The 27,074-nt window shown below is 47.4% G+C and overlaps 1 protein-coding gene across 2 annotated transcripts; it reads left to right on the forward strand.

Moving 5' to 3' along the window:
* Window positions 1–1,968: 1,968 nt before the first annotated feature.
* SLC30A10 (solute carrier family 30 member 10) lies at window positions 1,969–21,319 on the forward strand (the record flags this gene model as incomplete). Of its 2 annotated transcripts, none has more annotated exons than XM_081114377.1 (4): window positions 1,969–2,416; window positions 16,099–16,176; window positions 18,049–18,288; window positions 19,374–21,319. In XM_081114377.1, 4 exons carry the CDS (start codon window positions 1,969–1,971, stop codon window positions 19,871–19,873), a joined length of 1,266 nt encoding a protein of 421 aa, XP_080970503.1. In that variant the 3' UTR covers window positions 19,874–21,319. The 2 variants fall into 2 exon arrangements, with proteins under 2 accessions (XP_080970503.1, XP_080970502.1); XM_081114376.1 differs by lacking the exon at window positions 1,969–2,416 and adding an exon at window positions 14,663–15,447.
* Between the last annotated feature and the right edge of the window lie 5,755 nt (window positions 21,320–27,074).

The following is a 27,074-nucleotide window of genomic DNA, read 5'->3' on the forward strand; positions in this document are numbered from 1 at the left end:
CGCTGTACCTCTGCACTCAGCCTCCGCAGCTCCTCTGGCTCTCAGCGTGCTTTTCTTTTCTTCTAGTTGTAGAAATTACACTCAGCCAGCCTTCCTGTTTTTCTGGACGATGTTTGCTCCGTCCTTTGGGCTAATTTTCAATTGTTGTGGGAGGCGACTATTTCCCGGTGTTTATCTATGCCGCCATCTTAGTTTCTCCCCGGATTTTTGTCTTACTCATTGCTCCCTTCCCCAGAGCCTACAACTGTGTGTGACATGTAGGTACTCAGTCAGTATTTGTTGCATGAATGGATAAGATCTGGGTGCGATTTGATACACAACCTGGTTGTATTAGAAGTCTGGAGATGAATTGGAGGTGGTGTATGAGATGCTAAGGAAACCATTAGGGCTACATCTAAGTTGTGAGGATTTAGGCCTAATTGAATGTATTAGAGTTTTCCAGATAAACAGAACCAAGAGGATGGGTGAATAAATAGAGATTATACAGAATTTCGGTTATGGAGGCTGAAGAGTCCTGAGCTCTGCAGGGTGAGTCAGCAAACAGGAAATTCAGGAGAGTCTAGGGCAGTGGTTCTCAACCTTCTGGCCCTTTAAATACAGTTCCTCATGTTGTGACCCAACCATACAATTATTTTCGTTGCTACTTCATCACTGTAATGTTGCTATTGTTATGAATCGTAACGTAAATATCTGATATGCAGGATGGTCTTAGGCAACCCCTGTGAAAGGGTCATTTGACCGCCAAAGGGGCCGCGACCCACAGGTTGAGAACCGCTGGTCTAGGGGATGGTTTCAGTCTGAGGGCCACTGGCTTGAGACCTAGGAAGGGCTAATGTTTTCAATTCAAGCCCTGCATCTCAGCTTGAAGGCACTCAGCTGGAGGAATCAGGACTGTCTGTGTCTCTTCCCGCCTTCAACGGATTAGATGAGGCCCACCCACACAGGAGGGCAATCTGCTTTATTCAGTCTTAGGACTCAAATGCTAATCTCATCCAAACACCCTCACAGAAAACGCTCAGAACAATGATCAAATGTCTGGGCACCTGGTGGCCCAGTCAGATTGACACATAAAATTAACCATCACAGAATTTAAATTCAGAAAACACTGGGAGTAGTCATTTCAGTCTCATTTCTTTAAAGGATTGACTGTAGGCAGGCTACTCAAAACAATAGAGGCCGCTATTGTTTTACGGAATCAGGACCCAGCAAACCTTTGAGTGTGACAGGTGATAAGATTAAAAACAAAAGGATTTCCTTGTCTCAGTGAAGTTATTATAATTTGGCTTTCTTCCTGAAATGACTGGGGTCATGTCTGTAGTTCCTCCAGTTTAAAGGTGTTTTATCTTCCCTGACCATGAGGAATTTTTTATTTTTGGGGGGTCTTATTTGGGAGAATGTGTGGAATTAGGTGCTTGTGTATTCCCTATCAGCACCCAGGCAGTGGGAAACTCCCCCTCGCGTCATGTTTGGGTTTCACTTACGGTAGCTGTGATCCAGGGTGTCCCCTGACCCAGGCGGTGGAGAGCACTCAAAACTTTGCACACCAGGGTGGACAGGATCTGATGGCCTTTGTCAACCGACTTGTCTCCCGGGTGACTGTGAGTGGCAGCTGCGAGGGCTGAAGCCAGCGGTGAGCCACTGTGTGATTCGAAGGCACAGAGACTCCTGACTTCTGGGATGAAACACACAACAAACAAATTCCTCCAGTCCGAGTCCGTATCTGAGGCCGAGCCTTCCCCTTCCACAGTCCCAGCTCACATGACATCTCCCGTTTAATTGCCCTTTAAACTGCTTTATGGCTTTATGGCAGCCTATAAAGGGTGATTTCCAAATCTGACAAGCGCTGAATGGCTGAAGGGAGAGAGTTTTCCAGGAGTCGTAATCTCAAGATCTGTAGCTGCTCCCTTCGGAGCGCAGCCTTCCCGGGAGAGGAAGGAGAGGGAGAGGAACGGCCTGCCAGCCGGAGCCATGGGCCGATACTCCGGGAGGAGCTTCCGCCTCGTCTTCATGTGCGTGGTGAGCATCCTCCTGTTCGTCATGGAGCTGGCGGTCGCCCACATCGGCAACTCCCTGTCCTTGGCCTCCGACGCCTTCGCCGTCCTCTCCCACCTCCTGTCCATGGTCATCGGCCTGTTCAGCCTGCGGGCCAGCACCATCTCTCACCATAGGAAGAGCACCTTCGGCTTCCTGCGGGCCGACGTGGTGGGAGCCTTTGGCAACTCCATCTTCGCTGTGGCGCTCATGTTTAGCATCCTGGTGGAGGCCATCAAGAGGTACATCAACCCCCAGAAGACGGAAGAAGCGCTGCTGGTCCTGTTGGCTGGGATTATCGGGCTGTTCTTCAACGTGCTCAACTATGTCATCCTGGACTGTTGCTACTGCTCAGCAGGCCGGCCCCTGGAGGACCCGGGCACAGGTAAACCCTGCAGGTGGGCAGGCAGTGTCCTGGGGCTCTCGGTGGGTCCGGTCCTGGAGGGGGGGCCTCCTCCGATGGGGCCATGGAGGGGCCTCTTGTTCCCCTGACTTTGCCCTAAGAGTCGCCTCCAGCCCGAAGTTCCCTGTGAGCAGGGTGGCAGCAGGCCACCTCCATCGTGAGGGTCTGCTTTCTCGTTTGGTGACAGGGAAGGAAAAAGAGGCCAGGCAGGTGGAGAAAGGGAGGGGAGTTACTGACCGCAGCCACGGAGGGAGCGATGAGAAGGAAGGTGGATGTGGCGTTGAGAACAGTCTCCTTTAATGACTTCCTTCTGTTTGTTTACCCAGATATGGCCTGGCTCTGTTTGACTTTAAAAATAATGTTTTAGTGTCCCCATAAAGTATGCTTAAAAAGCACTGGACTCTTTAGCCAGCTCAGGTAGAGAGAGTGTGGAACAATGGGCTCGGATGGTGAACTCGGGAGGATGTTCAAGGAACGCTCAGTAACATGGAGAGGGAAAGGAAGGAGCTGGCCTTGTAAACTTAGCTCTGTTTTGGGTGGAATGACCTGTATGTATTTCTAAATCTGTCCTGTTTGAGAAGGAGGAGAATTGTGTAGGTGGATCTCTGGGGGGCGTCAGAGCGGGTAGCAAACTTACTGGATCGTTGGTCAAAAGGTGAGATTTTAAATCCGGCAATAAACCTAAAACAACCCATAAGATAAATTACCAGCTAGAACCATGTGTGTACTGCCATGAGAGGAATTCTTTTAGAAAAAATATGAAAGCCCTAGCAGAAGAGAAAATTCCAGTGCTTTTAAAAGGAGGCCTATGGCGTGACCAGAACCAGGTTCAAGGCACGGCTCTACCGCAGGGCAGTGGTCCAGTGTCACTGCCAGCCTGGGTGCCCACCCGTCGTGTGCGGGTTACAGGAGTAATGAGATTCCGAGGCTTTAGCAGTTCATAGGCACTTGGTGAAGAATAATGATGGTTTTTCAAAAAATGAAACAATGCAAGCCTTTGAATTAGGTGAAAATCCAGTACTGTTCAATAATGGCTCATCTGGATTTTAAGAAATTTTTGGATTTTCCTTATTGGATGCTAGTCAGTTTTCTCTCATGAGCTGGGGCATTTACTCGCCTGGGGAACCTGAGTCTCCGTTTGCATTTTTACTGCATTCCTCCTGTCTTTGCCACTGCTGTAGGTTATGTCGGCTGGGCCCAGTCCTTTTCCTGTTTTTGTCTAAAATTTCCCACTGGTGGAATGCATGTTTTGAGAGCACCTATAGTAGGTGTTAAGTATAAAAGGGAACAAGCAAAAAACTAGAGTCTGTATCTTTATTCAGACTAAGGAATCAATCAGGGCCCGTCTTTTTAAAAAGACAATAATTAGTTAATGTGAGACCTTGTGCCTTGTTTACATCAGTCATAGAAAGAATTACTGCTGGAGTGTCCACATCATAAAATTCACATTATATATATATATATATATATATATATATATATATATATATATATACACACACACACACACACATACACACACACACACACATACATATATACATATATGTATATATGTATATATATGTATATGTATGTATATGTATATAAAATATAAATATAAAATACATATTTGTTGCTAACTATAAATAAAGGTAAGAAAGCTCACATCAAACAAGTGCTCCGACAGACAACAGAAGTGTCACCATTAGTAAACATTATGTTTTTAGTTCCAATTTGTCTTTACTCTCAACATATTTTTTTGCACATTACAAAAACAATTTAGGCAAAGGGTTTGACTCTGACCAACAGGAGAACTGGTAGACAACCGTAGGTTTTTTGTTTGTTTTTTATAAATCAGATTATTATTGGATAGGTCTTAGTTTGGCTCTTGTCTGTGTCCATGCTAACATAATAACAAGAGACTGAAGACAGATATTCCACCCTGACCGTATGGGTTTCTCTTGTGTTCTAAAGCATCTGTCTTCTTTTGAAGTGTTTGCTGCTATACAGTATTCTACTTTAAATAACAGTGCACCCTGCCTGGTTTGGCTCAGTGGGTAGAGCATTGGCTGATGGACTGAAGGGTCCCAGGTTCGATTCCGGTCAAGGGCACGTGCCTGGGTTGCGGGCTCTATCCCAGTGTGGGGTGTGCAGACCTTGAGTCTCTCTCATCATTGATGTTTCTGTCTGTCTCTTCTTCCTTCTTCTCTGAAATCAATAAAAACATATTTAACAAATAAAATACCTAAGTGCAATAAGAACTACACACATATAGCTAGTGCTTTAAGGTTCCTGTTCATTTTGGTAGCCTTAGGTGTTGCTGCATTTTTCTATTAGGAATCTTAGAGTATTTAAACCCTCTGAGTAATTTTAGGATAGCTAGTTAGCTTCTTAGCATTTATGTCTCAAGGTATTCATCACTTTAACCAAAACATACATTTTAAAAAATACTCTTTTAACCACCTAAAGAAGCTTACAGTAAAGAGTAAACATTTGGGTTGGATGGATCTCAAAAACTGCCATTAACCCAATTTCAATTGGCTTCTAATCCAAGAAGAAATCTAATCAATCCATACATACTGATTTCTACTAGGAGGTTTCAAATAGGAGGGGAAAATGATTGTTGGCTTCAAAAGACTTGATGTAAACGTAGGATAAAGAACTTCGGTATGTCTGGAATCCTGGCTCGAAGCGTCGTGTGAAGTGCCTCTCAGCTAGAGAACTATGGTACCTCCTGGTTTAGTGATCGGAGTCAGGGAATCATCATTTCTGTGGAACCTGTGGCCGGAGAGAGTTTGTGACTTTGCAAGCCTTCCGCCTCCCCTGCTTCTGTGGACCGTGTACTTGTCCTGCTTTGTCTTATTTGGTGCAGGAGTTGCTGACACCGGTTATCTTTCATGTTTGAGGTCCTAGAAAAGTAAAAAATAGGACCACCAACTTTAAGTTAAATATTAACATCACAGGCTGTATATATAGTTGAGACTTTAAACATCCCTGGGACTCATGGAGTAAATTCATTGGAAAATCCGACAGACCAGCCAGACATTTTTATTTTTTTAAAAAATATATTTTATTGATTTTTTACAGAGAGGAAGGGAGAGGGATAGAGAGTTAGAAACATTGATGAGAGAGAAGCATCAATCAGCTGCCTCCTGTACACCCCCCACTGAGGATGTGCCCGCAACCAAGGTACATGCCCTTGACTGGAATTGAACCTGGGACCCTTCAGTCCCCAGGCTGACGCTCTATCCAGTGAGCCAAACCAGCTAGGGCCAGCCAGACATTTTTAAAAACACCTGGGAGAACCCAGCCGGTGGGGTTCAGTGATTGACGGTTCGATTCCTGTTCAGCGTGCATGCCTGGGTTTTGGGCTTGATCCCCAGTAGGGGGCGTGCAGGAGGCAACCGAACAATGATTCTCTCTCATCATTGATGTTTCTCTCTCTCTCTTTCCCTCTCCCTTTCTCTCTGAAACTAATAAAAATATATTTTAAAAAAATAAGAACACCTGGGAGAAAAGAATATTTGGAAGATTTCCCTGAGACGAGAGAGCCTAGACCAGTGATGGAGAACCTTTGGAGCTCGGCGTGTCAGCATTTTGAAAAACCCTAACTTAACTCTGGTGCCGTGTCACATATAGAAAATTTTTGATATTTGCCACCATAGTAAAACAAAGACATATTTTTGATATTTATTTTATATATTTAAATGCCATTTAACAAAGAAAACTCAACCAAAAAAATGAGTTCGCGTGTCAGAGGTGTCATAGGTTCGCCATCACTGGCCTAGACCAGTTCCCACCAATGTGAGTTCCCCCTTGACACACAAAATTGATGGCGAAGCAGGAGTTTGGGGCTAAAGTGAAGGCAACAGGAAAAAAGCAAAAACTGCAAGCAAGAAAGAAAAAACAAACAAAATAGATTTAAAGTCCAACATGTGGGTGGCTCTGTGTGCCATGTTTGGGGAAGGGATGGGGGGACCCGCATTCCTAGGGTTCAGACCCTGGAGAGGAGGTGGCCCTGCTAGTTCCTTTCCCTGGGACGAGGGACTAAAGGTGCTTCGTGTCTGTGCTTTCCTCCTCCTTGTTTACTTAGATTTCCTCTCTTTTGATGTTGGTATTTTATTTTGGATAATTTTCCAGGCTTGGGTTTTATTTGAAATGTCACAAGTAGATCTCTCCATGCCCTTGACTTGTACCGGAACAGACACCTCGCTGTGCCCTGGCCTTTATCTTAAAACAAAAGTATGTGTGCAGCTCCGTCCGGGGTAGCACAGGCTTCCCATTGGTCGAATTTATAAATGACAGATTGACATCGGAAATATCTGCTGCTTTTATTATTTATGTACGTATGTATTTATTTTTACCAAATGCCTTTCCTCCAATTTCATTTGTTACTTTTGTTTTGACTCCAAATCTTTTTTTCTTTATTGATTAAGGTTTTACTTATGTGTCCTTATCCCACCATTGTTCTACCCCCCCACCTCCCCCCTACCCCCGCTCATGCCCTCACCCCCTCGGTGTCTGTGTCCATTGGTTAGGCTTATATGCATGCATACAAGTCCTTTGCTTGATCTCTCCCCCTTACCCCCACCCTCCCCTGCCTTCCCTTTGAGATTTGACGGTCTGATGGATGCTTCTCTGTCTGTGGATCTGTTTTTGTTCATCAGTTTATGATGATCATTATATCCCACAAATGAGTGAGATCATGTGATATGTATCTTTCTCCGACTGACTTATTTTGCTTAGCACAATGCTCTCCAGGCCCGTCTATGCTGTTGCTTTCTCTCTCTCCGTGTTTGGTAAACACAGCACATCCTTTACCAGGGAGTGACATTTACCAGACTCCTGCCTACACCAGAGTTTATAAATTTCCATGATATTCTAGGCTCGAAATTTTAAAAAATTATATAAGATTTGATTGATATTGGAGGGAGAGAAACATCGATGTGAGAGAGAAACATTGACACGGGCAGCCTCCTGCATGCCCCTTACTGGGAAACGAGCCAGCAACCAGGCCACATGCCCTGACCGGGAATCAAGCCAGTGATCCTTCAGTGTATGTGACGGTGCTCAATCCACTGAGCCACACCGGCCAGGGCCAGGCTCCAGATCTCTTGGTGGCACTTTCCCTGAGCTGCTTAGGCCTGTGAGTCCTGCTCCCTAAGGAGGTTCCTGCTCACTCTCTTCTTTGTCATGGCCTGAGGGGCAGCCTCTGCAGGTTTCCCAGCTGAAGCTGTTGGGAATGTGGGACGCTTGCAGGGGTGGTGGTGGAGGGGGCGCCTCTAGATGCTGTCTTTCCACAGCTGCGCATTGTGGGCCTTGAGCAGGGCATCGTCCTGCATCAACCTTCTGTTTGGAAGCTGGGGAGATGCGTCCTGTGTTTGGCCCCTGGGGTCCCTCTCTCGGGAAGGCTCGGTGGCCTTGTTGACGTTGAATGGGTTAACCCAGTTCCTAACGTCGTTTCCTTCCTTCTCCATAGCCCGGAAGGCTGGCGTTTCTGGTGGACTTTTCCCCCTTTGACTTTGCCATTGTTTTCTGGGTCAGACATTTGTTTGCCAACGTGGATGCTGCTGTTGTGATGGCAGTGAGAGGAATGAAGTCCGTGTGTCGTGGGTCTGCCAGCAGCAGCTGTTGTCCAAACACATCTTGTCGATGTCACCTCTCCGAGCTGGACCATGTCACTCGAAAGGCATCTCCAGCTAAAGCAAAGGTCGGACCATCGGATGCTCTCCTCGACCACCCTCAGTGTGTCTCCCTCTTCCTGCTCCTTCCTGGAGCCCTAACTCTGCTTCTTGCCCTGTTCCTGTTCCTGTCACAGGCAGTCCCTCCACCCACAATAGTTGTTTTTTAATATTTTTATTCATTTCAGAGAGGAAGGGTGAGGGAGATAGAAACATCAATGATGAGAGAGAATCACTGATCGGCTGCCTCCTACAGCCCCCCCTACTGGGGATCGAGCCTGCAACCCGGGCATGTGCTCTTGACCGAAATCGAACCTGGGATCCTTCAGTCCGCAGGCTGCTGCTCTGTCCACTGAGCCAAACCAGCCAGGGCCTGGCTCTCATCTTTGAAAGGTCTGCACAGTTTGCCCTCCAGCTGCAGTTCAGGTCACTTCCCATATGGATACACTCACTGCTCCTCAAGGCCCCTAACATCTTGCTGCCTGGACATCAGCCTCACACCCAGGATCACGTCATCTTACTCGGGGACTGGGCCAAGGTGGCTCCGCAGGTGCAGTCCCCAGGTCCGGCTCCTTGAGTCTCCCCTCCACCCGCAGTTCTGGGAGCTGAAGGAACAGAGGACCCGCTGTCCACACACCCAGCGCACAGTGGCCGGACAGACACGGGAGCTGCCCTAGTCCCCAGTGGCTTGTGTTTTGGAGTATTCACAGCTTTAAGGGGGTGACTTTCATACTCCCTGGATCTGGCTTCCTGTGCTGGTGGTGGTTGGTGGTGGTGGGGGAGGAGGGGGCTCTATTCCAGATCTTAGGCAGCTGTTTGGCAACTTGCCTTCCTGTCTCGGGTACTGTGTCTGTATCCCAGCCCCTGATCTGATCCAATCTCCTCTTTAAGAATATTTCCTGCCTGACCGGTTTGGCTCAGTGGATGGAGCGTCAGCCTGCGGACTGAAGGGTCCCGGGTTCGATTCCGGTCAAGGGCATATACCTTGGTTGCAGGCACATTCCCAGGGGGGAGTGTGCAGGAGGCAGCTGATCGATGTTTCTTTCTCATCGATGTTTCTAACTCTCTATCCCTCTCCCTTCCTCTCTGTAAAAAATCAATAAAATATATTTTAAAAAAAATTTAAAAAAAGAAAGAATATTTCTTAGGTTTCAGGTTTGATCCCCAGCCCCAGTTGGGGGGAGTGTGGGAGTGTGGTTGGCAACCAATTGATGTATCTCCCTACATTGATGTTTCTCTCTCCCTCTCCCTCCCTCCCACTGTCTCTAAAAACACAATGGAAAAAAATCCATAGGTGAGGATTAACAACAAAATAATATTTAGGTTTGTGAACGTTTCCTTACCTTTCCCTTTCTTCCTCCCTCCCTCCCTTTCTCCTCCCTCCGTCTCTTCCTTTTTTCCTTCCTCCTTTTCTCCCTAGCTCCCTCCCTTCATTCCTTTCTGTCTTGCATCCCCCTAGCCTCAGGAAAACTAACTCTTCCTCCAGCTCAGTCTGTTGCTTCTGACTGCGAACTACTCTCCCTCTCGTTTTCTTGCCACAGTTAAGACCGAAGCATATAGTAAAACCCAGTCTTGAAAGCTCGCACTCACAGAGGCCTGTTGAAACAGCCCTCTCTCTATAACAACCTCCACTCTTCTGAAGGGAGTACAGAGGAATTGCTTGCTATGACCTGCCAAGGTCAAAATACTGCCTGGCTTACACTTAGATAGATATATGGCATAGGTGTTTGCTGAGGTAGAGATCAGACCCATGTAGCAGAATAGGTATTCAAAGATATAATAGAAGAATTTATTCTGAACTAAAGGGAGATAAAAAAATCTGCCAGTGGAGAGGGAAAACGGATGTGGAGCTGTCCGTGCACATTCTGGAAAGGTTTCCGGGCCCTTAAAACCCACAGCTCGTGTCCTGGTCTTACCCAAGCCTCAATCTCCATGTGTAACTTTGGCCTCTAGCTTCTCACCTTTATCTTCTCAAGGTTCCTGCCAACTCACCAGTGCGTTAGGGCTTTAGGGACTCATAAGGACACAGGGTGGGGCAGCAGTAGGTCGACAGTAGTTTGTATGGAAAAGAATGCAAAAATCAATCAATAATAATAATAATACAAGAATAAGCTCCAGGTTTCGCATGCTCACAACTGTAAACCTCCTTTGCACTACCTTGTACTCTTTTTTTATTCTCTGGCATTGGGAAGCCCTGGGTAGGTAAGATCTAGATGCCAGTTGAACATAAAATGTCAGCTTTATGACAGAGACTGAAGGCTGTGGCTTAGAGCTTTTTTTAAAATGCTCTTTTAAAATATATATATATATTTTAATCTATTTCAGAGAGGAAGGGAAAGGGAGAGAGAGATAAAGAGTCATGGATCGGCTGCCTCCTGCACGCCCCCTACTGGGGATCAAGCCCACAACCCAGGCATGTGCCCTGACCAGGAATTGAACCATGACCTCTTGGTTCACAGGTCGACGCTCAACCACTGAGCCACGCCGGCCAGGAAGCAAACAGCTTTTCAATAGTCCATCCCAGAGTTAAACTCACCCAATCCCAGGCCCCCCTGCACAGGGCCCAGCTGCCCCATCTGGTTGTCCTCATGTACACACAGACCAGGAGTTCAGGTCCGTGGGAAGCACATCTAGAAAAAAAGAAAGCTTAGAAGAATTGCGCTCCACTCTCTCTCCCAGGCTCACTAACCTGAGCAGTTACCCTGCCTCTCAATTTTCGGGGAAGTGATAGCAAGAGGCCAGGCAGGTTGCTCCTGTAGAGGTGCCCGAGGAGAAATAAATGGGAGCTTGCGGAGCGGAGTGGAGGGTCTCCCTCACATACACACAAAACTGACCTGGGTCCCAGCCTGTTTGGCTCAGTGGATGGAGCGTTGGCCTGCAGACTGAAGGGTCCCAGGTTCGATTCTGGTCAAGGGCATGTACCTTGGTTGCAGGCACATCCCCAGTAGGGGGTGTGCAGGAGGCAGCCGATCCATGAGCCTCTCTTGTCATTGATGTTTCTCTCTCCCTCTCCATTTCTCTCTGAAATCAATAATAATATATTTTAAAAAAACAAACTTATGTGATACTGATGTCAGAAGCCTAGTGGAAATGGAGCTTGCATACATTTCTTTACATAAAAGGAAAAAATAAAATTGTCTTTTATTTGCAGATGATAATGATTATTTACCTTAAAAATACCAGGAAATCTATGAAACAACTATAAAAAGTGAATTTAGCGCCCTAACCGGTTTGGCTCAGTGGATGGAGCGTAGGCCTGTGGACTGAAGGGTCCCATGTTGGATTACAGTCAAGGGCACATGCCGGGGTTGTGGGCTTGATCCCCAGTAGGGGGCGTGCAGGAGGCAGCCGATCCATGATTCTCTCTCATCATTAATGCTTCTGTCTCTCTCCCTCTCCCTTCCTCTCGGAAATCAATAAAAATACATTAAAAACAAAAGAAGTCAGCAGTGAGGCCCTGGGTAGGGCATGGAAGACACAGCTCCCTCCCGTGGTCCCTCAGCCAATGGCTTTCTAGTTCCCTCAAGGCCCTCCGGGGCCATGACATCATTCCTGTTATCTGCCCGGATACCTTTCTGCTGACCTCAGCTTTTCTTTCTGCTGTGAATTCCGGGTGCCATCAGCAGGGGATACTTGAGCCTCGCAGTCAGGCCATGCCCCTAAGGCTTCCTCTCTCCTCTGATTGTTCTGCTAGCCGTCCTGGTGCATGTGTGGGAGGTTTCTTAGTCTGAGGACAGTGAGAGGCAGAAAGGGGGAAGTGGGCGGTGCCTGGCTCACCTTTTCCTGTGGGAGATTAGTGTGCCACCTGGGATTCTCTGACACACGTGCTGTCAAAACACTAACACGTGAATGATAGTGCGGGGACCTCTGACCTCTACCCTTCCCTTCTCCCGCCCAGTCTATTTCTCCTTAGCCTGCACCTGTTGGCTTTTTTATTCCTGTTGGCTTTTTTTTTTTTTTTTAAATAAGCAGCGAGCATGTATTGAGTGCCTCCTATGTGCCAGTTGCTGTTATAATCACTTTACGACTATTAACCATTTAATCCTATTACTTATTCTCTCTCTCTCTCTCTCTCTCTGCATTTTTTTTTTTTTTTTTTTTTTGCAGTGAAGACTAAAACTTTATAGCTCAATTGTATACAGCACAGCTGTGAGGTGGCCCCGGGGCCAGGCCCCTCTGGGGCTTTGCTCCTGGCCAGCCTGCTTTGTGTTGTACGTAAGCTCTGTGTCATGCCAGGCTGCTCCGGTCTGCTCCAAGGACACATCTCCAGCCGGTGTTTCAGCTCAGCCAGGGAGCACACTCTTCAGTCCTTGGTGGAAAGAGAAAGTGTACTCCCAGAGCCACAGCTGGGAGCTGGCTTTTATGGACAAAAGTCCATGCTCCTGGTTCCTGATTGGTCAGTCGTCATGCAAATGAGGACTCCAAATTCTTGCAGTTTGATTGGTCCAAAAGGCAGTGTCCTGATTGGTCAGATTAGCGCTGCTCTGATTAGCTGAAGCTGTGGAAATCAGATTGGATGGGGAAAGCCTCAGTCCTATTGGTTGAAGTAGGATTTCCAGAACTTTTTCATAAGGGCTGACTCAGATCCAGAAACAGTGCAGGCCTCTCCTTGAAGTGCAGTTTGCCTAGAATGGCTGGTTGGCTCTGTTATTGGGGTGTTTGTTTGTTTTTGACTTTGAGCCCCGTTAGCCAGCAGGAGCCCTTCTTGGTAGGTGTCTTCTTTGTCAGGGCTCACACTTCCTTATTTTGTTCACTGTCTGTCTCGCCCTCTTTAGAGTGTAAAATCCATGAGGGCAGGGTTTTTTTGTCTGTTTGGTTCATTATAATAACCTCTGCAGGTAGATATTTACTCCCTTTTAAGAGCAGTGAAAACTGGCTCAGACACTTCAGGGTCTTGTACCAGGCTACACAGCTCCATAATGTTCATCTCCTTCTTTTAAATTGTTGATCATTTTAATACTGATTTTTAGAGAATGCTCGAAATAGCCAATGTCCTCAAGTTCTCCTGCAGGGGTATTTTCTTGGAGGTGGAGTGGGGAGATGCTTAGCAGGCACCCTGAGTGTGGAGGCTTACCTGGTAAAAGTTGGGGCCCTCAGATCAAGGCTGGTTTAGCACAGAGGGCATTAAAAAACAAGACTGTGCTGCCCTAACCGGTTTGGCTCAGTGAGTAGAGCGTTTGCCTGTGGACTGAAGGGTCCCAGGTTCGATTCCAACCAAGGGCATGTACCTTGGTTGTGGGCACATCCCCAGTAGGGGGTGTGCAGGAGGCAGCTGATTGATGTTTCTCTCTCCTGGATGTTTCTAACTCTCTATCCCTCTCCTTATCTGTAAAAAAATCAAAAAAATATATTTAAAAAACAAAAACAAGGGGGTGCTTTCCAAGGCTGAGGCAGTGAGGGGCTAGAATTAGAACGTTCTGCTAGTGCATTCTGTGCCGTCGTCATTTCCAAGTTCAAGCTCAGGGGCTGGGGATTGGGAAGAGAACAGAAATCGCCAGACTTCACCTTCAGATCCTTTTTGGAATGAGACAAGTAGATACAAACCAATAAAGAAAACCACAAGGGCTCCCCCCACCCACTCCCTAAACCGCCAGAGCAAGCACCCTTTTGTCTGCTTCGTTCATTTCCTGGGCCTCCGAAGGTCCCTTTCCCGGGTTTCCCGCAGTCCTGGGGCGGGATGGTCCTCTTTAGGACAACTTTTACTTGGAACAGATCCTTTCGTCAACATGAGAAAGACTCTGTTTGGAATAAACCTTCATGGAGGTCAATTGACCTGTGAGTGTCAGGTCGGGACACGTGGGGTGCGCGGAACATTCTCTCCAGCGGAGAACGGTACAAGCACACAGCGCAGCCCTGCCCTGGCTTCTCTGGTGGCCAAGGGCCCCGTGCCTCCCACGGAGAACTTGGGCTCGGGGTGCTGGGTGGCAAGGCCACACTTACAAAAGTGACCGGTGTGTCCCCCAGGGCTGTCTGTAATTTACCTGGGAGAGGCGGCCTCGTGAAAGAAGACCCTAAAGAGGGGTGAGGGGGTGGGGGAGTGACTGTGCCAAGAGGGGGTGACGGCAACGGTAATGTGCCCTCTATGAGGGCTGCGAGCAAGCAGAGGGGATAAGATAGTTAGACCACGGGTGGGCGTGGGGCGGGAGCGATGAGTGAGCCATCAGATCAAACCTCACAAAACAGGAAGCGCCCTGCAGGACAGGGTTGGCCAGATGGGTGCCCCCGGCCTTCCCAGGTTAATGAGGAATCTAATGCCAGCGGCTGGTGTCTGTGCACGTAGGCCCAGGCGGCCACGTCCAGGACAGCGATCACACCCAGGAGCCGGCCCCTTATCGCTGAGGGTCAACAGTCAGGCTTTGCAGCTGGAAGGGCTTGGAGAAGCCAGTGGCTGGTGGGGTGGATCCTACCGGCTTGGGGCCAGGACTGGGGGTCTGGGGGGGGGGGGGAGTGACCTCCAGACACGCCCCCGCTTCTCGGCAGCTCCCCGCTGTGTCCGGCTCGGTCCCAGAGGGACAGCCATCGGCCGTGGCCGCCCGCCAGGGGCCGCGAGGGAGGGGGAAAGGCCACCGCCGAGGCGGCGTGCGCTCTCTGTAGATACGGCCGCCGCCCGGCCCCCTCCTGTAGACTCTGGCCGCAGGGACCGGCGAGCCGCTCCATAAAGAGCCGGGCGCAGGACAGGGCGGCGGGACCCGAGGCGGTACGGACTCCGTGGGGTCGGGGTCGGGGCGCGGGGCCGTGCGCGCTGCGCTGCGGGGACCATGGGCCGCTACTCGGGCAAGACGTGCCGCCTGCTGTGCATGCTGGTGCTCACCGTGATCTTCTTCGTGGCCGAGCTGGTGTCGGGCTACCTGGGCAACTCGATCGCGCTCATCTCCGACTCGTTCAACATGCTGTCGGACCTGATCTCGCTGTGCGTGGGGCTGGGCACGGGCGCCCTGGCGCGCCGCGCGCGGCGGGGCCCCCGCGCCACCTATGGCTACGCGCGCGCCGAGGCGGTGGGCGCGCTCAGCAACGCCGTGTTCCTCACCGCTCTCTGCTTCACCATCTTCGTGGAGGCGGTGCTGCGCCTGGGGCGGCCCGAGCGCATCGACGACCCGGCGCTGGTGCTCATCGTGGGCGCCCTGGGGCTGGCGGTCAACGTGGTGGGGCTGCTGGTCTTCCAGGACTGCGGCGCCTGGTCCTCCTGCTGCCGCCGCCGCCGCCGCCGTCCCCCGCCGCCCCCCGGGCCCCCGGGAGCCTTGGGGGGCCCGCAGGGAGCCGCCCGCGCAGCCCCCAGCCCGGACTCGGCCGTGACCCTGCGCGTGGGAAAGACCGCGGAGAAGGGGGCGACTGTGTTCGCCAACGTAGCAGGTGCCTTTCGGGTGCAGCCTCCGCCGTGCCCTCCCCATCGCCCCCAGCGCGCCCTCTTTCGCTCCCCTCCCCCCATTTCCCTCTGCAGTCCCGCTCCAGACCTCTCATGCTAAGCCAACATTTCCCCCACGGTTTCTTTCCATGCCCACGACTTCTGTTTTCCTCCTGGACCCGTGGGCCCGCTGTGCGTGTATTCCCTCCCCCCCCCCCCCCGTTCTTTCTGTACAGTATCGATTGTCTTGGAAATTAGTTATTATTGGGCAACAGATATCACGCCCCTCCCCTCCCCCTTCTCCAGATGCGAGCTGCACTTCTCTTTTACCCCCCCCCCCCATCCTTCCGTTCCCCTGGAGTTATGGGTTTTGGGGTGGAGATGGGCTTCCCCACTTGCCTCCTGGTGTTACAATTGTTTGGAAGTGTGAATGAGTCCAAAGGTGGATCCCAAGGCTCATGTCAAGGCCAGCAGGGCCTGTTCCTGGCTCTGAGCCGTGTGTGTGTGTGTGTGTGTGTGTGTGTGTGTGTGTGTGTACAGGGGTGGGGGGTCAGATAAGCTGGGAGGAATTTGAAAATAACAAGCCTTTTTTTTGAGACCATTGGTTCTTTTTGTTTGTAGAACTTATACACAACACAAGGTTTCTTCTTTGAATGCAGGTGACTCCCTGAACGTCCAGCACAAGCCGGAGGAGACGATGAGGAAGGAGAAGAAGTCGGAAGCCCTGAATATCAGAGGTGGGGTTGCCCTTGGGCCGACTGGAAAGCCTTTCAGGGCTACACCTGGTCTGCGCTGGTCCCTTCCCTTTCTGTTCGCCTCTGAGCCGGTTAGAAAGTGGGCAGGCCACGACCTGTAGACTCTGACCCGGCTCTTGCCTCATCCCCGCATCGATTGCGAGGGAGACACTCATTGCTCCCCATTGACCCTTGCTCACTGAGACCTGCCCCAGCGCTGCCTGCTCAAGAGCTTCACAGATCGGTGACACGCTCCCATTTCTCTTGGTTTTGCCCACCCGTGGGCGTTGCTAACCTACAGTGCAGCCCATTTTCACTGAATGTCATTTTGATAAGGTGGGAAGTGAGTTGGCGGGCAGCTATCCCAGGTGGCTTTGCTGAACTGACCCTCATGGCCCTTCCGTGATGGGTCTGGTTGACTCACTTGAATCGCCACCTCCAGGTCCAAAGTGTGGGGGGGTTCTGGGGAGACATGTGGAAGGCACATCCCTAGCATTCCCCCTACCAAGAGCTCAAGGTCACAGTGTTGGGCCAAGGTCAGCCCTGGGGGTTCAGAGGTGCCTTTCTCATCAGGCACCAACATCTCTCCTTTCCAACTTTTCAGACAATGACTTCCCTTTGGGTCAATGCCCAACCTTGATTTTGAGAATTTCAGCAAAGACCATGCTACTACCTTTTACTTTCAGGTGGTTTGGGGAAGCCTAGGGCTTAGATGGAAATAATATGAAGAAAAATTAATAATCCAAGAAACGTCTTTATTTTTGAGAGTCTCACATCTGTTTTACAAAGGATGGATCTATAGGGAGGATCAGAAAATAACAACAACATGTGAGTTCCTAAAAACTCTAAATGAATTAATTTTAGAAATGTAACTACAACAGAGGGATTTTTTTTATATTTAATTATTTAGTTTTTATTTTGTCATGAAATTAACTAAGGGGAAGTTCTTAGAGTAGAACAGGATATGTAGACATTTCTAAATAATGAATTAACATTTTTAAGCTCTGTAGTCTTACACCCATAGAGTCAACCAATGATGATGAAGGCTTTAAGCTTATTCAGTAGTTTTGGGGTTTGAAATGAGATATGACTTAGTGACATGATTTTTGTTCTGTACTATAGATAATCTGCTCTTCTCAGGAGTTGGGAAAGTTTTTTTTTCAAGATCTTTAGTCCCTCACCCACTATTTTTATTATTTTTTTTTAATTTTTAAAAATGTTATTTTTAAACTACAGTTTACATTCAATATTATTTCGTATTAGTTTCAGGTGGACAGCAGTGTGGTTAGGCACTCGTATACTTTACAACAATTAGGAGACTTTCTAAAGAGCTTGGTGGTGAGTCTTTTTGGAAAGAGAATCTGTAATAAAAAAAAAAAAATCATTCTCCTGCCCTAACCGGTTTGGCTCAGTGGATGGAGTGTCGGCCTGCGGACTCAAAGGTCCCAGGTTCGATTCCAGTCAAGGGCATGTACCTTGGTTGCGGGCACATCCCCAGTAGGGGGTGTGCAGGAGGCAGCTGATCGATGTTTCTCTCTCATTGATGTTTCTAACTCTCTGTCCCTCTCCCTTCCGCTCTGTCAAAAATCAATAAAATATATTTTTAAAGAATCACTATCCTTTTACTTATCTTGCTTTTAGGTTCAGTTTAAAAAACAGATATGGTAGGTTTTTAAGATCGCGTTCGCCATCACCTCACTTTAACTCTGAAATCAATAAAAATCTATTAAAAAAAATTGAATCCATCCTGCCGTTCTTACCCAAAAGAAAACAAATAGCCACGGATCTTCACAGACGTGGGACCCCCGAGCCCGGAGCGTCACGTGGCCCCTGAACTTGGACGTGTGCATTAGGGATCTTGCTTTCTTCCGGCAGGTGTGCTTTTGCACGTGATGGGCGACGCCCTGGGCTCGGTGGTGGTGGTGATCACGGCCACCATCTTCTATGTGCTGCCCCTGGGCCAGGATGACGACTGCAACTGGCAATGCTACATTGACCCCAGCCTGACCGTCGTCATGGTGATCATCATTTTGTCGTCTGCCTTCCCGCTCATCAAGGAGACCGCCATCATTCTGTTGCAGATGGTCCCCAAAGGGGTCAACGTGGAGGAGCTGAGTAAGTCAGGCGGGTCTGATCTAGAACCACTGTCCACTTCCCGTTCTCCAGGCCAAAGGGCCCGCGTTATTTCAGAGCCTCAATTATCCCTATCAGCGGTAGAGACATCCCTTATCCCTTGGAGCTTCGTGAGATGAGTCACGGCTCCAAGAACCAAAGGTCCTTTGCAGCCTATGATTCTGTGACTCACCTGCATATTTTTTTAAAATATATTTTTTTATTGATTTTAGAGAGAAAGGGAGAGGGAGAGGTTGCTAAAACATCAATGATGAGAAAGAATCATGGATCCGCTGCCTCCTGCAGGATCGGGGATCGAGCCCACACCCCGGGCCTGTGCCCTGACCAGGGAATCGAACCGTGACCTCCTGGTTCATAGGTCGATGCTCAACCACTGAGCCACACCAACTGGGCTGACCTGCGCATTTTTTGAGAATGTAGTGCTCAGGCAATTCCTGTTCCTGGACTACTTACCTGGGCTACTTACCTTCATGTCAAGGATTTATTTTCATCCAAATAAGGTGAACTCCATTTTTATTCTCCCCATTCTGAAACCATGAATCTCTTGTGTTCTAGATCCTGCTTTCAGGTTAATTGATTAAAAAAAAAAATTTTTTTTTTTAAATTGACTTTTAGAGAGAGAGGAGGGGTGAAGGAGAGAGAAACATTGATGTGAAAGAGAAACATCACTCAGCTGCCTTCTGCACGCCCCCTACTGGGGATCGATGCCCGCAAACCAGGCACGTGCCCTGACCTGGAATCAAACTGGCAACCTTTTGGTACATGAGACAACACCATCCCCTGAGCCACACTGGGCATTTTTTCTTGTTCTTAAGCTTATTTTCTTGAATTGCCTTTTATGGCCTAAAAATATTTGGTAGAGGAATTCCAAGAGGAGAAAGAGGATGATGGGGCCATGTCCTTGTATAGCTGAGTAGTAGGTGAGGCTATTTTTCTTCCTGTTATTCTTCGTAAATACATCATTTTGGTGAGAACGCTTCAAGGGACCACACCCCCCGCCCCTGAAGCAGTTCCATGTCTCAGTTCTAGCTCTCACATGGGCTTTCGCTTGCTCTTCCCTGCCCTAGTGAGTAAGCTCGCGGCCGTGCCGGACATCAGCAGCGTTCATGAACTGCATATCTGGGAACTTATAAGTGGCAAGATCATTGCCACCCTGCACATCAAGTACCAGAAGGACAGGGGGTATCAGGACGCCAGTCTGAAAATTCGAGAAATCTTCCACAGGGCGGGAATCCACAGCGTGACCATCCAGTTTGAGGCCGTGGACTCGCCGGAGTCCCCGGAGCAGAAGGACACGCTGTCCCTCTGCAGCTCCCCCTGCATCTCCAAGAGTTGTGCCAAGCACCTGTGCTGCCCCCCCCGGGCACTGCCCGTGGCCCACGTCAATGGCTGTGCCGAGCACAACGGCTCTCCCCGCCTAGACATGTACCAAAGCCAAGGCCGCGGTAGACCAGAACTCTCGGACGTGGCGATCGAAGTATCTCTGGATGGCCGTGGGAGTGACCATGGACAAGCTTTCACCAAAACTCAGGGGGACCAGTGTTATGTCAACAGCACACATTTTTAACCCTGTCCCCGCATAAGCAGACTGTATAGACGGAGGCACTTTGGACCTACAGCTTAGCTTGTGGGAGTCCGTGTAGGCACTGACCAAACCCACGGTGTACACTCTGTGGTCAGTGAGGGGTTGGCAGTGTGGGGTGTTCGTTGACCGTGCCTGTGAATTTTTACGGGACTGACAAGGAAACCCATTGCGTGGTCCTGGAGGTCCCATGCTGCTCTTCAAGAGTTTTCGTTTGCTCATTGATTTTTCTGAAGCAAACTGCACTGGTGTGTGTATGTCAGGGGCACTGAAGGCAGGGACTCAGCGACTGTGGACAGCGGACTCAAAGTCGCTTTTGTTTGACACCCATTAGAGCTTCCAGCTGACCCTCAGGGGAGCTCATTGCCAAGTATATCGCACAGACTTAGGAGCCATAATGGCTGTTTGTTTGTTTGTTTGTTTGTTTTTTTCCATTCCACTGGAAGATTATAAAAGAGGAAGAATAGTCTTGCCACTGCAGCAATTTTTTTCTTTGGCTTATTTTTGAATGAATGTAAAATAGAGACCAATTAAGGAAGAGACCACTTTCAGAACAGGAGAAAAAGTGGAGTTTATGGGGGGAGCAGGGAGAGAGCAGGAGGAAAATGCTATTGGGCCATTTCATTTTGTGAGGTGGAAAGAAAATGAATGTTTACTTTCTGCTGTGAACTGGGCGTTTCAAATGTTTAAATATATATACTATTTTTCTTTTTTTCACTTGGAAATATAGGAGTATTTCTACTTAAGTATGACACAAGTACTTTCATACTGTCTTTGAGATGCAGTCCATGGGGACTGTTTTCATTTATTTGCTTAATAATGACTTACTTATTTGTCCAAATTTCCTTTGAGTCTTTTTTTTTTTTTTAAATATACGATCACATTAATCTATGAGGCATTTACCAGGAGAAAAATGAGCATTTCTGGGTAGAAGAATATATAATATTCTGTACTCATTCCTGCACCCGAATTAAGCTAGGTTGATTTTTTTAAATTAGACATATTTAAAAATATTTATGACAATTGCCAACTAGTAACTTAATGGAAAAGTATATGGAAATGAGAAGGAATTCCATTGCTGACTTTACCAAATGTGTTTTGAGGAGCTTAAACTTTTATGTGTCTGACCTGTGTTACCAAGTTCAAATACATTTATTAGACTCTGATTCGGATCCATAACCAATATACCTGTCTTAGTATTGGAGAAGCATCTGCCGTGCATTTAACACACAGTCCAGGCAGAATACTTTCATCAGAACAATCTCAAAATAGGTTTGAGAAATGGGCGGTACCTCACCAGAGAACTAGAATCTTCTTTGATGAGCTGCAAAGTTGACTGAAAATGATCCCCTCTTAGGCCCTAAGTAAGCATTGAGTCCTGCACAGTATTTAACAGAAAAAGCACTCACATTTCCCATCACAAACATCACTAAAAAAATAAATGAATAAAATTCTAAGACTAAAATAAGTAAGCATCTATCCTCAGTAGGATAAGAATAGTTTTATTCCTTGAAAATCTATTATCTGAGTTTAAATCGGCCATGAGTTAGGTAAATTAGAAAAATACCTAAATATGTTTTATCTCTAGGAGTTTATTGGACTAGGCTATATATATGCTTATTGCTAAAATATATGACATTTTATTTTTAATATTAAAAGTGTGGCAGGTACTCACACAAAACAGGGGCTTTTGAAACTCACCATGGTGATGCGTGGACCCAATTCTCCTGGATAAATGTTATTTGAAAGGCCCTTCCAGAGCCAGAGAAGAAATTTGTCTCTTCCTCCCCAATGTGAAGGTCTAATTTGATTTCAGGTTACTCTGCTTTTATTAAAAGGGAAGAATGATAATTTTCTAACTTTTGTGCTACTGGCTACAGGAATGCATATCTATTTTCTGGAATTATTGCACTTAATTCCAATATCATGAAGTCTGACCTCAGAAAAGTATCTAATGAACATAGCAAATGATGCAGTAGAGCCGATGTGACATAATCCCATGGTAAGACATTTTGACTGAGTGCATTTAATAATGTCCAAGCGAGCGAAGCAAGTGCAATGTTTTCTTCTTTTTGAAAAAATATATTTTATTGATTTTTTACAGAGAGGAAGGGAGAGGGATAAAGAAATAGAAACATTGATGAGAGAGAAACATCCATCAGCTGCCTCCTGCACAGCCCCGACTGGGGATGTGCCCGCAACCAAGGCACATGCCCTTGACCGGAATCGAACCTGGGACCCTTCAGTCCGCAGGCCGATGCTCTATCCACTGAGCCAAACCAGTCAGGGCAAGTGCAATGTTTTTGTGACGAGTTCGGTGCTTTCTTACCATCTGAGGCCCTGTGGTGCCTGCTGTGGGTGTTTCTACTTGGGGTTCCCGAGGCCTTTATTTGTCCTGCATTTTAATTCTCCCCAGGAAGGGCAAAGGGCTTCTTTCTCCCTTTGAAATGGCCCTGCTTGGTGGCAGTAGCAGCTGATAAACAGTGGATTTAAACAACTCTGTTTTCATCTCTGAGATGAAAAAAAAAATACTGTCACTCAGTTTAATGTCCCTCTGTACTTAGGTGAATTCCAGAAAATTCTGTCTCCCTTTTATTCAGAACTGGAAATGATTTTCTAAAAAGTCTAGGGCAATGTCATCCCTGCATGCTAGCCTGGAGGATGCAGGGATGACATTTTGCATTGCTCCTCTGTCCTCCTATTTCTCCAAAAAGAGTCCTTTCCACAGAATTCCAGCACAGCTGCAGGAAGTACTACATCCACTTTTATTTGCCAACTTTCCATTTGTTTTTGAAAATAGAACTTAATTTTTTTTTTATGATAATTGGCCATCATGAATATCCATCCATAGGGCGACCACGCCCCATTGCTGATGGAAAAAAAAATGTGTTATCCCTCTATTTTTTTGATAAAATATTAATAAAATAGAAAAACATTGAAGAGCAATTAAAGACAGTCTCCATATTTAGTTACTTTTTTTTTTCTTTTTGCCACCAGCTAACTGAATTCTAGTTGGAGTAAATCAGAACTTCAGGAGGAATGGGTGCTTTGAACCTCAAAGAATTTACTGAGGTCGATTGTGGATTATAATACAGCAGCTGCCCTGTGAGGTAGTAAGGGCTTTGGCTCTGCTTTATCAGTCTGGGCTTTGCTGACATGTTGACCTGGCTGATTCCTTGTTGTGTGCTGCTATCTTGTGCATTGCAGAATTTTAGCAACTTCCCTGGCCTCACCCACAACATGATAGTATCACCCCCCCCCCCCACCCCCTTTGGACAACCAACAATGTCTCCAGACATAGCCACACGTCCCCTGGGGGGCAAAATGGCCCTCGTTCTGAACCGCTGACTCAATCTAAGGGTGCTAGAGGGATATTGTTGACAAAAACCCTGCCAACGCCCAGTAATTCTTGTAATATAATCAATTCTGCAGAATTCTCTGTTTTGTAATATATTGTAAAAGAGGAGATCAAACTATTTATAAAAATGATAATTTATAAGAATTATAAATTGTAAGAATTATAATTTATAAGAATTACAATCATGCCGTCTCTATGTAAGAACTTTAGATATTTAAAGAAAAGATATAATTTGTGCAAAAGGCCTTACAAATTTGATCGTATAGATCTGTCATTACGACGTGGAACGAAATGAAGAAAAAAGCATTGCTCTTGCTGGTCTGTGATGATCTCTTCAATTCATGGATATTCTCAACCTGATGCACCCACTACAAAGTGGGACCCAATGATGTCAGACCATTGGGGTCCTGGGGTCAAGGTGCCTAATTCTCTGCCCGTTTTTTTTTAAACATATTTTTATTGATTTCAGAGAGGAAGGGAGAGGGAGAGAGAGAAACATCAACAAGGAGAGAGAATCATGGATTGGCTGGCTGCCTCCTGTACGCCCCTTCCTGGGGATCAAGCCTGTAACCTGGGCATGTGCCCTGGACTGGAATTGAACCCAGGACCCTTCAGTCCGCAGGCCGATGCTCTATCCACTGAGCCAAACCAGCTAGGGCTCTCCACCAGTTTTAAACTTCATCGTGTTTCTTGTTATTGGTCCCTGACAAACAACTTTGCATTCCAATGGGAATAATCCAACAAGGACGATTTTTTTTTTCTTAGTACCCAGGACAAATTCAGGACTAAAAATGTTAACACAAGTCTTTATTATTTATGGCTAACCTTTGTCAAATCCTACCCATTTTTTCCCCAAGTGGACAAAATGCATTTCCTGCTTTGCAAGTATCTGGCCTTTAAATGTATCTCCACACTTTTGCAAGTGAAGGCTGCAAAAAAAAGGGTGGGGGGAGATGGTTTGGAAAAAAAATGGGGAAACATGACCTGCTTTGTGTTTGGAATTTAGACTGAGGAATGGTCACTGACCGATTGTCAGGTCTATTGCCATCATAGCTCTGACACATGGTCACCTATTTGCGCCTCTCAGTATATTTGCATGTGAGTAGCCCCAGGAGTGAAGTAGGCATTGAATCAGGAAATTGCTTGCTCAAATGGAACTTGCCTCACACCGTACCCCTTCATGTAATCTAAATGTTCTTAGGAATTGGGAGTTTATGCAGATATGTCGTTTTCTGGAGCTTCCCTTTTTAGATGTTTTATTCTGGACTTCCTTGTTTACACGGAACTTTCTAGAATGTTGCTAGATGGATGGACCGTCTCCGCTTGGTCCAAAGCCAGGCCGGAGACTGGGTACCTGCTTTGCATCCTAATGGGAATAATCCAACAAGACGAGGATGCTTTTCCTGGGAGAGCGAGGTCTCAAGTTATGTTACAGTATTGTGGAGTTTTGTTGCTTCTAGTCTTCCCTCTGTCCCCACAGGCGATGTTTTGCCACAGTGTAATTGTCACATTTTGGCGGGGGGGGGGGGGAATTAGGAAAACGCTAAGATATGAAGTTGAAAAAAACTCAGTGCTCATTGTAAGTGAAGTCCCCCAGTCCTGTATGCGTACCTCCGACAGTGAATGGTGTTCGATGGTGCTGCAAATAAACATTTTGAAAAGTAAACACACGGCTGAGATGTTTGTGGGAATTCAACAGGCAGCTCAACGCCTTTGTCGCTTTCTCTAGTCGGTTTGCTTATTTATTTTACTGATTTCAGAGAGGAAAGAAGAGGGATAGAAAGATAAATGACGATAGAAAGATAAATCATTGATCAGCTGCCTCTTGCACACCCCACACTGTGGATAGAGCCCGCAACCCAGGCATGTGCCCTGACCAGGAACCTCCTGGTTCATAGGTCAACGTGCAACCACTGAGCCACACCGGCCGGGCCCGCTAGTCAATTTATCACTCAGTATCTCTTTAGGTTGGTTTTACTAATGCGAGTCTTATTTTCTGTCCCTGTGCCATCATCATGTGTTCCAAGACTGAGCCAAAGTGTTTTTTAAGCTCAGATGCAAGATACAAGTTTGCGTGGATTTATAACCACAGGGCTGGTGACATTTTGCCTACGTTTTCTCAGGGAAGTAGGGGGCGGGGGAGGAGAAAATTCTCGGAGTGGCCTGTGCTGATACAGGCTTGCAGTGGTGACGAAAACGACCAGGGTTCTTATCTGCCTCAGAAGACTGGGGGCCTAGAGACGGGCCTGCTGGAAGGCTGTGAGTCTGTGGCTGTAATTTCATGTTCAGAGATACACAGCATAAGCTAATATGACTTTAAAAAAAAATATATATATATATATATATATATATATATATATATGTATATATATATGCATTTTATTGGTGAGAGAGAGAGAGAGAGAGAGAGAGAGAGAGAGAGAGAGACATCAATGATGAGAGAGAATCATTGATAGGCTGCCTCCTACATGCCACCTACTGGGGATAGAGCCCAAAACCCAGGAATGTGCCCTGACTGGGACTTGAACCTGTGACCACACCAGCCAGGAGTCTTAGTAAATCCGATCTATAAAGTGGGAGGAATGAAGCAAGGCTCAGGCTTGAACTAGCAAAGAAGCAGGTTTTGGGGGCTGGAACACGCCATATCCCCCTGGGCAGGATGGTGCCCCTGATTCTTCGTCCGTTGGAGTCGAAGAATGGATCCACGGACGGGAGATGGTATGGCAAAGGTGGAAATTTATTGAAGAACAAGTACAGCCTCCCACGTGGGGAGGGGAAAGAATTTCACTGCACAGACTCCCACGTGGGGAGGGGGAAAGAGTCCCACAGAATCTCTTCTTCCACAGTTTATAAAGGCTGTACATCTTTATGCCTTGATATCCCCCCTGATTGGTCACTATTTCCCTAGACTGGTTACTATAGTAACTCCTGAGCTCAAAGGTGGAACCTCACAGGGGACATGTGAGGTTCTCCCTGCTACTCCTTATTGTTTTCCTAGTCCCTCTGGGCTTTCTTCTCCCTCTGAATGAGGGGCTTTCTTCCCTTTATTTTGTAAATATAGACCTTCTGCTGTTCCCAGCTCCCTCATTCTATGGAAATGCACCTCTTGCAGCTTTTCATCTCCCCCATTCTATGGACATACACCTTCTGCTGCTCTGCAGCCCTGGGCTTCTTCCGTGGTCCCCCTTAATGTCTAAAATTTCCTAAACCTGTCTTTTTCACCCCTAAAAATTCCTGTTTCACTAGTCACTCAGATTGTCCCGGACAAGGGGGATTGACTGGTAATTTTGTGGTTTGCAGAGTGTTCTTGTTTTTGTCTGTGCTTGGACCAGAGGACAGAGGGGCCTCCTGTCTGGCTGGGTCTGGTGTTTGAGAAATGGGGTTCGACAGGAGACTACCTCAGCCCAGCCCTGAGTGCCGGGCCAGTCCTAGGGACACCCTGACCCAGGAGGGTCCGTTTCCTGAAGTCACGGGGCCTGCTTGTCTCTTAATATATTTGTTGGTGCATTTTATTGGAGCAGTTATGAGTGTTGAAATCCTGGTTACAAGGCCACTAAGAAGTGGTGAGACTCTGGGCAAGTTACTTGGAATGTCAAGATCCCCCACACTTTTCACGTGAGGAAGGACACCCATTTGCAGGGGTGCTGTGGCTGTCCCACCAGACCCTGCATGTTCGTGGCGGAGGGTCAGTGATTTCCAACGCCAGCTGATTTTGTGGAGCCCTCTGTATACGTCTGCCTCCCTGACCATCTCATTTCAGAACATACATCAAATGCACTGTCTTGTTTTGCCTCATTTTTATTTCCTTCCATCAAAACCCCCACACCT

Source organism: Myotis nattereri, assembly GCF_964212035.1.
Source record: "Myotis nattereri genome assembly, chromosome: 20".
NCBI lineage: Eukaryota > Metazoa > Chordata > Mammalia > Chiroptera > Vespertilionidae > Myotis > Myotis nattereri.